The sequence below is a fragment of the Urocampus carinirostris genome, chromosome 1, assembly GCF_059441175.1.
Source record: "Urocampus carinirostris isolate Australia breed hairy pipefish chromosome 1, RoL_Ucar_1.0, whole genome shotgun sequence".
Classification (NCBI taxonomy): domain Eukaryota; kingdom Metazoa; phylum Chordata; class Actinopteri; order Syngnathiformes; family Syngnathidae; genus Urocampus; species Urocampus carinirostris.
The window spans coordinates 34,047,041-34,059,614 of record NC_142349.1 but is presented as its reverse complement, the minus strand read 5'-3'; the positions used below and the strand labels follow the sequence as shown (position 1 = coordinate 34,059,614).

The 12,574-nt window shown below is 37.2% G+C and overlaps 1 protein-coding gene across 5 annotated transcripts in view; it reads left to right on the top strand.

Moving 5' to 3' along the window:
- LOC148374420 (rho GTPase-activating protein 12-like) overlaps window positions 1–12,574 on the top strand; it is a 37,519-nt gene that overhangs the window by 6,620 nt on the left and 18,325 nt on the right. For all 5 annotated transcript variants that reach the window (XM_088336225.1, XM_088336249.1, XM_088336242.1 and 2 more), the window contains exon 2: window positions 1,037–1,840. In XM_088336225.1, the coding sequence (XP_088192351.1) occupies window positions 1,088–1,840 (753 nt within the window). In that variant the 5' untranslated portion in view covers window positions 1,037–1,087. The remainder of the gene's footprint in view (window positions 1–1,036; window positions 1,841–12,574) is intronic.

Genomic DNA, 12,574 nt, shown 5'->3' with positions numbered 1-12,574 from the left:
AATTTCTTACGGCAATTATTGAACTCTGACAGCAAATGAATCTCGACTCCAAATATCGGTATCCGGCATTCTCTTAATACTAATAATTGGCTTGGCCCTGAATACCCCATATCGGCCGATCCCTAGTATCAATCGATACTACCATGGATTGACTTGGATCGAATTGATCGTAAAATTCCCAGTGTCGCCCACCCTTACTGTAAACCATCAAAAGAACCGGTATGTTGTCAGCAATCACAAAAACAGCGGGAAATTACATTTAATATTGGGATTTAACAAAACACTGTTATGAGTATTCCATTTAATTAAATTTAAAACAAATTTTGGTAATCTGCTCCGTTTACTCGCCGATACAATACCTTAAAATCGTACATCAGAATCGGAACAACACTAATTATTTTTGGCTGATTTGATTTATGGCTAAGCTGCTGTGGACGACCACACAGCTTTATCCAAAGAAGACACTTGGCTCGATTTAAATATGTCTTTGGAAAGAGTAGAAAATACACACCATCATTAAGGTTCTCAGGATTGATTCTGATTTGCATGTACCCTATGCACACCATTCGACCATTTTGAAGTTTAAAAAGTAAGAAAAAAACAGATTTGGTTTACTACGCGCACGGTGATTGGCTTATCGTGTTTGAGGGACTTCGCCATAGGTCAATCAAATGACAAGGAGATTTTTTTATGCTTTAAATTCCTGCTTATCATGATTTATAGGTGTAACTTGTTTACTGAGTCAGTGCTTTTTAATAGCTAGTGTATTTATGATTTATTAATTTACCAGGGCACGCATTCATAGAGCTAGCCCATTGATTTTGCTAAAAATTGCACCTGATCGATTGCTTTAAATTTCAAATGTACACAAATGTCTTGCTTCTTTTTTGCTTTCTTGGGATCCCCTTCCCCCCTCCCTGACCCCTCTATACTGTTCATCCACCAGGGTCTCACAAAATTCTATGGAAGCACTGTTAACACAAATAATTGGTCAATGTACTGTATTCAATATCCACTCCTTTCATGTTTCCACCAGCTCGAGTGGAAGACATGTCAGCCGTGTGAAAAGCGAAAAGGAAGAAGTACCATGGCAGAGCTCCCCATTGCGCCTGGTCAGGTCTATATTGAGGTGGACTATGACTATGAATATAAGTCCAAAGACCGACTGATCACCATACAACAGGGTGAATGCTACTTGCTGGTTCAGAAGACCAATGAAGACTGGTGGAAGGTGCGCAGGGAGGAGGGCAGCAAAGCCTTTTATGTGCCTGCCCAGTATGTAAGGGAGGTTCGCAAAGCCCTCATGCCACCCCCCAAGCCTTTACCACACCACCCTGTTTCCTCTGGGAACACACCACCTCATCTACCAAATTCCACTGGGAGCACCCCACCTCATCACACTGTTTCAGCAGGGAATACCCCACCTCAGAACACTGGTGTGATCTGGGTAAAACCAACCAATCTGGATTTAGGACAGCAAGACTCCATTTCTAACTTAGACAGACCAGAGTCCAACCCTGCACGTTCACCCTCCGTTCATTCTACTTCATCTATACATCTGACGCCGCCCATCCAGCGGCGGGACAGTAACCACCACCAGCATGATCCTGGGAGCCCCACGGGGCCTGAGCGATCCTTAGCCGAAATTCTAGCCCAAAGCACTGTAGTGGCGCCTCACCAGCGAAGCAGCACATTGCCCCGGACCCGGGCCCGATCTCCAGAGTTGATCCGAGCCCCGCTGGATGTAGACAGCCCTGCACACTCGGCAGGCGAGGAACGACAAACCAACGATTCCGAGTCTGGAGACGAGTTGAGCAGCAGCTCTACTGAACAACTCCAGGTAAAAAAATATTTGTTCCTAAATGTTAGCATAACGTAGCTTGCTAGCAAATCACTTGTCGCTACTGCCCTTCTGGTGCAGATGAAAAAATGTCATTTAGTTTTAATTACCTTTTAGGACTGCATTTGTCTTAAGTTGGTTTGTTATAGTTCAATCTCAAGCATTCAGGTTAGCGTCAGGATTTACTGTCTTATTATGGTGAGTAAAGTTTTTAGTTCGGTCTTTACTCTTTTTTTTCTCTACTTGAGTGTCTCAAGGTCACATCAGATGGGAAAAACATTGATATTGTGTTTACAAACATACTAAAAGGAAGTCAAAACGTCCAAATGATTCTGAAGAAAAACGTAATCATGAGTACCAGTTCAAAAACTCACCAGTTGTACCCATTTCTGATATCGTTATTGCTGGACTACAGCCATAAATGGAAATACAAACAAACTATCTGACACAGAAAACCATTGAATCTAAAAACGTTCCGTTTAACCTCCCCAGCTTTTTTCCTGTTTTGGGGTTCCCATTGATTGAAATGCCATCCAAAGGCAAACATGTTTACATTTATGTAACCTGACATTTATGTGAACGCAACAATGAATTTCCTTCCTTCCTAAGCAATGAACTGACCTGCATCAGCCACAGTTTAAAGGCCATATAACTTGTAACCCTGTGCCATTGAAGCGCACTGTTATTTGTGTCCATATTCAGTTAAAGTTGTGGTACAAACTGAGGTGTTGAATGTTTTGGTTAAGTTTGCCATGCGTTTTAAAGTTTTATGATAGCGCTATAATGCTTCACTTTGGGCAAATAGCCCGTTTTTTATGTTATGAAGAAATCCTTATGGCTCTTGAAGCCTTTCTGAATCTCAACTTAGAACAGACACACACACACTCACACACACAAGGCAAGGCTTGTGGCAGGTGGTTCACTCTTTTTGCTGTCCCTGGGGATTTTTCTTGATAAAAATGTAATAGGTTCTCTCCAGCCTCAGCTCCTGTCAGCCCCAAGTCAACTCATCAATTGTTAGTAACAAAACATTGCAAAATACAGCTTTCCATTTAACGAGTGCCTGATATCGAAATATTTAGTAAAAACACAATCTCAATTTTTTATTTTCTGTCTTAAAGCAGCATTTACGAAATTTTTATATATTACATAACATGTTCACCTAATATCATCAGTTGTAGGTAGTGGAGTCAAATTTTAAACAGATGTTTTAAAAATTAAATTGTTTTGCACAAAATGCTGAGTCACAAAATCAGTAGAGTAAATGGTCATGATTTGTATTGTTATCAAATAAAATGTGGAATAAATCCAGACTGGTCACGCTATATTGCTTTGTTTCATCAAGCTATGAGCACCAAAGCAAAATATATAGTCGTGTTATTGAGATTTGTCGTGCCTTTTAGCCACATTTGTTTAAAACAAAGGGTTAACAAATAACTTCAAGAACCAGGTAAACCTCAATTTCTCAATTCAAAATATATAAAAGCAAATCGATTATTAAACAGAACAATATGTCTACTAAACATGGCTTTTACTTTTCATAATGCAGGGTTCTCTTTAAAACAAGTCTCAGAATAAAATACTTTATTCTGTGTAGTGATTAAAAGGGTATCATCTGCTGTGTTTTTGATTAGAAGCATCCAAGTGTGTGCATGTTTGTGCATAGGAGTCACAGTTCTTCACTTTGCTGAGCTTTTTTCTTAATCCCTACAAGTACTTCAATTGAATATGTGTGTGCGCTTGTTGTTATGTCAGCAGAGTACTGCTGTCTCTCTTGAATTCCATGTGTATGCAATTATGTAATAGTAGTGTTTGTGCATGTGTGTGTATCGTTTTAACCCATCTTAGACGCACAGAGTTGCAAAGGAAAACAACTCAATCAGTAAACATTATTATGTACCCAGATGACAACTGCAAGGTAAGTAGAATGGATATAAATTTTTATTTCAGTTGATGTTTTTTTTGTCTGTGTCAGTGGTAATGATCTACTCAAAAAAAGTACTGGCTGATATTGTTGGTAAAGGAAAATAAAGAGGTGAAGATTAAGTCTTAAAGGTGTAACCAAATTCTAAAACATGCAAAATGTCATTATTGGCATTTAGGAACACAAAGTGCTAAGCTTTGAGGGACTGGTTTAGATTGTTCTGTCAGTGATAGGCAATGCATAAGGTTTGGAATCATTAATATCATTAAAATAAGTCTAAATGAGGATCATTGGCCTGCTCAATTTTTCTTTCATTCTTTTAGTCCTTGGTATTGCAATATCTCTCTTCTACTGGGCTGCACCCTTGCCCCCTTAACATTGGCGGCGAAGTGTGCAGCATGCACGCTACCCTGACCCCTTTTTGCCGTCTCCGACAAAAAACAGCCCATCGCTGAGTTGCGCATTTTGGCTCTTAAATGCACAGCATGCACGTTACGCTGACTACCTTGGCCTGGTGATTTTTGCTGTCCTCGACAACGGACAGTCCGGCGCCAAAGTGCACACTTTGGCTCCGAAGTGCGCAGCATGCACGTTACCGTGACTACTTAGAAAACTTGATATTTGCCGCTAGTAACGGCTTGTTGGAGATGGCAAAAATCACTCTTACGGAGTCGTCAGGGTAGCGTATATGCTGTGCAGTAAGTACATCCATGAGGAAAAAGAAACATAGAACACATGATGAGTGTAAAATTAATCAAAAATTTTAAAAAATCAGAGGGAGAGGGAGACAGACACATGCACATACACACGCCTGGCCAGACTTCATGATTGACTTTTTATGCCCAAATATTTGACAGAGGTTCGGATCCGGGCCCAAGAGCTTACCTCTATCGTGTGTACATTGTAAATATTGTATTAAATAGTGTCAGACCCCCTAGTTGCTCCTGTTAAAAATGATATAGATAACATTGGGAAAATCACCCTATTCATTCACCCATAGGGCATCTGACGAGTTTGGTATAGGAATGCATGCTTAGTGGAAAAGAGCAGCTTGCTATTTTTTTTACCTGCGCCCCACACATGTGAGGATATTGGGGACCGAGCTCCAAAATGATCAAACATGTATGATTCTCAATGCCATTTTCCTCCGATAAGTGCCCCTAGCACTTATTTTGCTGAAGTTCACACAGGGCTATACGACTTACTCTCGAAGGCCAGAGTCATTCGACTAATGGTTTGAATTTTAGATACAAGGTAATACATGCATTAAACTCGCAGATCTTTCGGTGACGTGGCCCTGTCACAGCTGAGAAAGTAATATGAAGTTTGAATAAACCATACCTCACATTTACCACTTAAAAGATTTTTTTTGCCCGCTCCTTTTTAGATATTTTCACAAAGCAGGGTTGTGTATTATGCACTTCTAATTAAATGTAGGTCCAATGAATGGTGTTCCACTTATTGTACTTACAGAAAAAAACGTAATGCATTGGAATGACAAAAGCTAAGCATAAGCAGATCTCATTTCTCTTCTCTTGAACTAACCTCCACAATAATTACCCTCGAGAAATCCCTATTTTATTTAATATCTCAAGTTGAATATAGCTGTGACAGAGCCTCCTTATGACACACACACAGTGCAAGCACACGTAAATTATTTTCACTCATTATGTAATTCTACCACAATTAAGTCAACACAGAGGGCACCAAAGCATTATCAAACTTTCCCTAGTTACAGTTGAGCGACTGAGTGTCCGATTCTAATGATTTGAATTTTGTGAAGATCCCAAAGCTTGCAAAACTACAGCCCTCAAACAATATGTCCAAATGTGGGCATGGTATACCGACCACTAAATGTCTCTATGCAAGTATCAGGAGTTTGGTAGCTGCAACTTTGGGGTTTTGTGAAAAACACGACTTCTCAAATTATTATTTGACGAATGAAAAACCATATAGTGTAAACAGTATGTTAAAAAAAATGATTGAAGGCATACAAGATGAATATATTATGTATTTATATCATAATCATTATCTTATTTTGTTGATGTTTTATTTGGTACGAGAGATTTCTGGTAGAAGTGCACAACAGGTATTTATCTTTACCCTAAAAGATGACTTATATTTTGGCTCTAACAAATGAGGCCTAATCCATAGGTTTTCTTTAAAAAAACAAAAACAAAATTTGTCTTTTTAAAATTATTATTATTATTGTTTTTTTATAGCACTTTGGGTTATTTTTGTATTGTGTGAAAAATTCTTAAAAATAAATTAGATTTAAATATGATGGTAGGGTTGATATCATGAATTCCGTCATGAAATATTGGCAGGTAAGGGTTTAGCATATACAGTAAAAGGAGCCCTCAAAGTAGATTGCAGGTTATGTGTGCTAAAGAACAGAGTGTGTGTTTTCATTCAGTTTGGGTTTTTTTTATAAACTTGAGACTAATTTGCATGTTTGCATTATTAAAACTAAATTTAAATTACACAAATTACTATGATGTACACAAAGTGAAATAGAAGCTTTGAAACATTGAAAAGTCAAGTCACAAGGAGTCTCAAAGGGCTGCACAGACCACAGACGATGGCAACCTACATACGATTATTATTACACCATCTCCTGATTTAAAACCTACATGAGGGCAAGGAAGAAACCTTGAGAAGGGACCGCACATGAGGTAATCCCCCTTCCAGGAGGACCAGGCTGCAGAGGATGTTGCGTTAACAAACAATATTAAAAATAAATAATAAGATAATTGAAATATACAAACAACCACAATTCATTCAGTCAATAAACGTAATTTAAATACCAATAATACATCAACTAATATAGTGCTGTGTGTATTTTTGGTGTCAACCCACTATGATTAATCATGCTGCATTACTATTGACAGAGTCTCCATCTGCGAACAACTTTAAACCGTTTTCAGGTGACATGGACAGTAAACCAGTTATAATGATTTTTGAACACAATTACATTCTAACATATTTGCAGGCGACAGTGATTTTTTTTTCTATTCAAATTTGCTTCATTTAGCATACTAATCAGAAGGTTATTGTTGCCATTGGAGGGACCCATGTGGCAAGCACACAGAAGTCATTAGGGGCCTGTCTGTGTCCTGTAATTTTGGATAAGCACTAGCCACGCTATATTACATAAGACCTGGCTCCATAGTAAAATTTCTATGCACAGCCTCCTGCTCTGTCTAGCTGTCCCTATTAAGTCAAATTATGTTTATTTCTACAGTATAGGCCTTAATCACAACAAGTCTCAAATGGCTGCACAGACCAATGACTAGTAACAACTACAGACTATTAATCAACGATCCCCTAATCTAAGACCGGTCACGTTTAGCAGATTGTATACAACATACATTTACCTGTTAATCAGTTTGTTAATGGGAAAGTAGATGGACCTGTTTGTTTTTTGGCAAATTTACATTTTCACGTTTGTTGTTGCTTGTAATGGTGATCTAATTTGCTATACTGTAAGTGGGCTTTTTTTTGGGGTAATGTGGAACTCTAGCTTTTTTTCAGCCTGCATCATCCAAGCGTAATCAATACTGAAAAATCCCTGAATGTTGACATGTTGAGACTGGGAGGTCGCTGGTTCGCGCCTCGGCCGAAACATACCTAATTGGTATAATGGCGGCGCCCTCTGGCTGCGGCTGCATCGACTCGCTACAACGGGTCAGGTGTATCGACATTTCGTTCTGTGTACATTGTTACAAAGAATGACAATACAAAGGAAATTATTATTATTATTATTATGTTGAGCAGCTGTGGCTGCACTCCGCGGCTCTTGTCAGAATTTTTCTGTTTTAAAGATCTATGTACTGCACTGCAAAAAAACAATTAATTGAACTTAATTGTTACCTGATTGCTTTAGATCGCATTACAATAATGTCTTTCTAAAGCGAGATTCAAATATTTGGATAGCTTTTCTTGGCTCAGGTGCATTTTTTGTACTCTCATAAAAGTGAGCAATCTGATTCTTTGTATTCAACATGAAAGGCAAGTTTTTCTTTGAAGTTTGAAGCTTACCAAAAACAATAATGAACCTGTGTGACACATTACTCACTCATGTACCAATATTTATTCTCATTGCGTAAAAATACAAACTTACTACAATAGATACCTTTTCTTGTCAAAACAATTTTCAGTGCCCTGCAGCATATTCTAAAAATGATACGTGTTCCTTTAAAGCTTTTGAAAATTCCACCTGATGCAATTTGCTGATTACAAAATAACTTCTGATAACTTTTAGAAAAATCTAAACTGACCTTATAAAAAGATATATTGTTTCAAAACAAAGCTTAAAAATAAAAGTATGGTGCAAGGTACTGCCTTCCAAATTCCTTTTAGACTATTTATCTTGACAACATTTATCCTTTGTCGAGTATTGAATGCATTTAACAAAATTAAATGAGCTCTAAGGCCCTGCTGTATATTTTTGTACCTATCGCATTGTGTAAAATAGTACAAAATCTTATAGAGGTTCAATTTTATCATGCCATGTGTGTTGTATTGCCAGGTTCACAAAAATTTTCACACCAATTTACCACCAGGTTGCACCAGCATGGGGAACGTGGGACCTGACAGTTATGTGTCTTGTTGGGCAGGTTTTGTTCTTTATTGTCTGAGGAAACAAAAGCTTTAAGACTCAATAGACCAGTTAATCTTCAATGAGTAAAGTGATAGTATCCCAATAGAATAATCCACGTCCCCACCTCACTCTCATGTGCTTTGTTAAGATTTTAATGCAATTATTAAACGGTTTGAATAATTTGCATACAATATTCCATCCTTTATTGTATAATTTAGTTATTTGAGTTGTTCATATAATGCTTAAATTTGCTGTATTTCATGAATTAGTCCACTTATTGCAAGACATTGGATAAAAAAAAAGCCTTACAAAAATTGATGACCAGGTTGATATTTCATGGCAAATGGCAAAGTTCCAAGAATAGTTATGGCCCAAATGAGCGACTGTTGTGTATTTCAATGTTTTTTCAAGAAAAATAGCTCTAAAACTAGCCAAAACAGTGGCGGCATAATGTCTTTGGTTTTCAGGCTTGAACGCTTGAATTTCTACTTTGTGTTTTTGAAGATTGAAAAGTGCTTGAATTTTGGGCAAAGTGCTTGTAAATGCTTTAAAATGTCACCATGTTTCACTAGTCTGCTTCAAAACGACCCTGACACTGCTCTCTAGCGGCTTTGCTTTGCCCATTATGCAATGGGCAATATTTTTTCCCTCGTGATTAGCGGCAGCTGATATAGTTTGTATGGCATTGTCTTATGAAGAGTCATCACCCCCTATCTGTCGTGCCCAAGAGGACAAGTGTATGCTAAACCTTAACAAGAAACTATGAAATGTGTATTTGTGCAAAGATTATGTATAATTTATGGACATTTATTATGGGCCATGCAAAATATTAAACTAGCATTTCCAAATGGTGAATTATAATGAGAAGAACTTCCGGCAACTAAAAATGTAAGCTACATATTACTGTAATTTTAGCCAACACCTATATGAGGAGAGATTTGTCTCAAATATATTTACACACGTATTCTACAATCCACAAATGTATTCGCAATTTACTATATATATGCAGCTCAGTAGCCTAGATGGTAGGGCGCCCGCTTTGAGACTGGGAGGTCGCTGGTTCGCGCCTCGGCCGAGTCATACCTAAGACTTATAACATTGGTAAAATGGCGGCGCCCTCTGTTGGCTGCGGCTGCATCGGCTCGCTACAACGGGTCAGGTGTATCGACATTTCGTTCTTACAAAGAATGACAATACAAAGTAAATTATTATTATATATATATATATATATATATATATATATATATATATATATATATATATATATATATATTGGTAGATGCACACGCAAGATTAAAAATGTCAATCGGAGATATATTTGGGGATCTGCACAACACAAGATTCACTCTGGAGTTCTTTTAATGGTACCGGAAATGAAAAGGTTGGCTTTGGAAAAAGTCCTTGAAAACTGTGTTTGAACCCTTTAACCTTTTTTTGTGTGAATACCAGCCGGCAAATTGTAAGTTTGGGTGGTCATCCTGTGATGTGATTGCCAGGGAAATAATTGGTTATGAAGTTAAGCAGTTGCAAAATTAACTTTTCAATACTTTTGGCTATTGTTGTACGGCTAGTTCTATGATGTAAATGCTGTTTGAAATTCATCAGTGCATAGTGCAAGTTCAGAGCTCTATACAATAAAAGTTAAGTTTGGTGGCTGGCTGCACAAGCTAACATTTTGAATACAAATATATTGAGGTCATTGCACTCCAGACAAATATCATCTTTTTAAATGTGAATTTGAAATATCGTTAAGATTTAATTTTTAAATATGTCCTAATCACCCACATCCACCACTCCACTGCGCGGTTGGCCTTGCACCGACACAATTGTGTGCATTGTCAAGTGTAATTACACTATGAGCCATCCTAATCACCCAGCCATTGTCATCAGCATGATAACGATGAACTCGTCTCTGCGCTAATCTTTAATAAACTGCTGAGTATCCTTCTCTCACTGCTAAGCTCTTTGTCAGCTTTGTATATGAATTCCACTTTTTATTCTGTTTTCAATGCAAATCAGGTGGTGTTTTATGTTTTTTCTAATTACCTTTGTGTTGTGCCAGCCACATTAGGTGCATGCATGCATGAATATTTATTCCAGATGGAGGACATTCTATTTTGTTTGTTTAGTAAAGGGTATTAATCAGGGGTTTTTGTTCTGTCTGAGTTACTGTTGGTGGAGTGTTCGCTTAGTCGACTGTAAAACAGTCCGGTCACGGCATGGCATTGCACGGCTGCTGCTTGATGCCTTGCTGAAATCAGGAGTGAGTAGAGGAAGATAATAAACTAGTTGCTGTATGGTCATGTTTTTGTTTTTGACAACATAGCATTTTTCAGGTATATGATACAGTACTATGTACTGCAGTCAATAAAAGTGGATATGGCCTTAAAGCCCCAGTGTCTTAATACAGTGCCATGTAGTTGTCAAATATTATCTAATGCGAACCAAAAACAGTCCCAAGAGCACAGCGAATCAGCCAAACATGGCAGCAATGTAAAAGAAATACAAATTTCTCGACCTTTAATTTTTTAGTGTTTTTGCCTAGTATTAAAATCAATGTTTACTTTTTTTACCGAGTGAAAGTTTTGTATACCACTAGGAGTCGCTAAATAATACAAACTGTTTCTTTAACATGTGACAATATTCTTGAGAAATGTCTATTGAGCATTTTTCTAAAAATATACAGGAAATAATACAAAACATTGTATTTGCCGGTGCGCCTAAAATTGCAGCATTTTTAATACTATAATACTATACCACCATTTTCAAGTAAAATGCTCAAATAACAATTCAAACCTTACACAACTGTATAAGTGAAACAGACTGAGGCCATCAACTACTTTGTCTTCAATCAACTTGATCTGCCATTTTGTACTTCTCACAAATGTTCACCATATTGTCATGTTCAGGCCCTTTGTTTAATGTGGTGAAACTACGGTAACTTGTTGTATTTAAGTTTGTTTACGCCGAGAATGTTCCTGTTTGCTAACAATACTAATAAATAATACTAACATGGGTCCTTTTTGTACTTGTGCTACTTCATCTATACTGGCTTTTGTGAAATAGGCTCAATTTTGATCATATATCCACTTGTGCACCAAGTACAAACAGTTTAACCTATTTTAATGAATAAAGCCCATTGATTCGACTGGTACACCTGTAGATTGATGTACATTAATGTCATTGTCTTGGAAAGATCTTCCATTCTGCTGTTAATTTCAGAACTAAGGAAAAAACATTCGGACTGGATAAGATGTGGACAGACGTTCTGCATTTTTTAACTTCAAATGAGCTCGGGAATTTGGCCACCAGCTTTAATGCAAATTTGTAACTTTAAAACTTGAGTTGGTTGGTAGATGGATGTGGGCTTGTGGGTAAATACTCAAACAGGATGAATACTCAAAAAAAAACTTTCTTTGAATAGAAGTGATAAAGTAGTTATCCTCATCTCACAAAATTGACGGATCTATAAAATCCACTAGTTGACTTTAATACAAATTCCTTATAGTATTTCCCTTTTAAGGTAGTACCTGTCGTTTTGTACAAGTGTAAGCATGCAGCGACCAAGTCGAAAGTATGTGTTTGCTTGGTACTCTAATGTGGAATGCAACCCAGCAGGTTCATGTGTGAGACAAACCAGAGAGGAAATTGGAAAAAAAAGTTGTAGAGAGCCATGTTTAAGACATCATTATAGTTCAATTCTAACTCAGTTTGGGAATTGTGAAGAAATTCCACAGAAGCAGTTTCATTAGGAGTGAGTAATTTTGTCAACATTAGCATGAAGGTCCTTGCAGATGCAGCATTCTAAGTCATTTTCTGTGTTTTGTCTTTGAAGCATTTTTTTCCAAGCATTTCATGTTGAGCAATTTTTGCAATCTTCCAGTCAAGGAAAGACTAGAGGGAAAGGTGTGATCTTAATATAAAGCACCTCTAGAACAACAAGCAGAATTTGTCTTTTTGAAATAACAATGTAGCGGCTTCCACAATGCAATAGAAAAAAGTACAATTTAAACTTTCATTTGGAATATTTTCAAAATAATTTCAATGAAGAATAGGATTTTTTTGTGGCTACATTCACTTTGTAGATTAATGCAACAATGATCAGGGGTATTTTTGAGGAGACATTTTGATTTACACAACAGACACAAGTCTTCATTTGTATATAATGTGAACAAAAAAAACAAATATATGAATTCAAACAAAATAA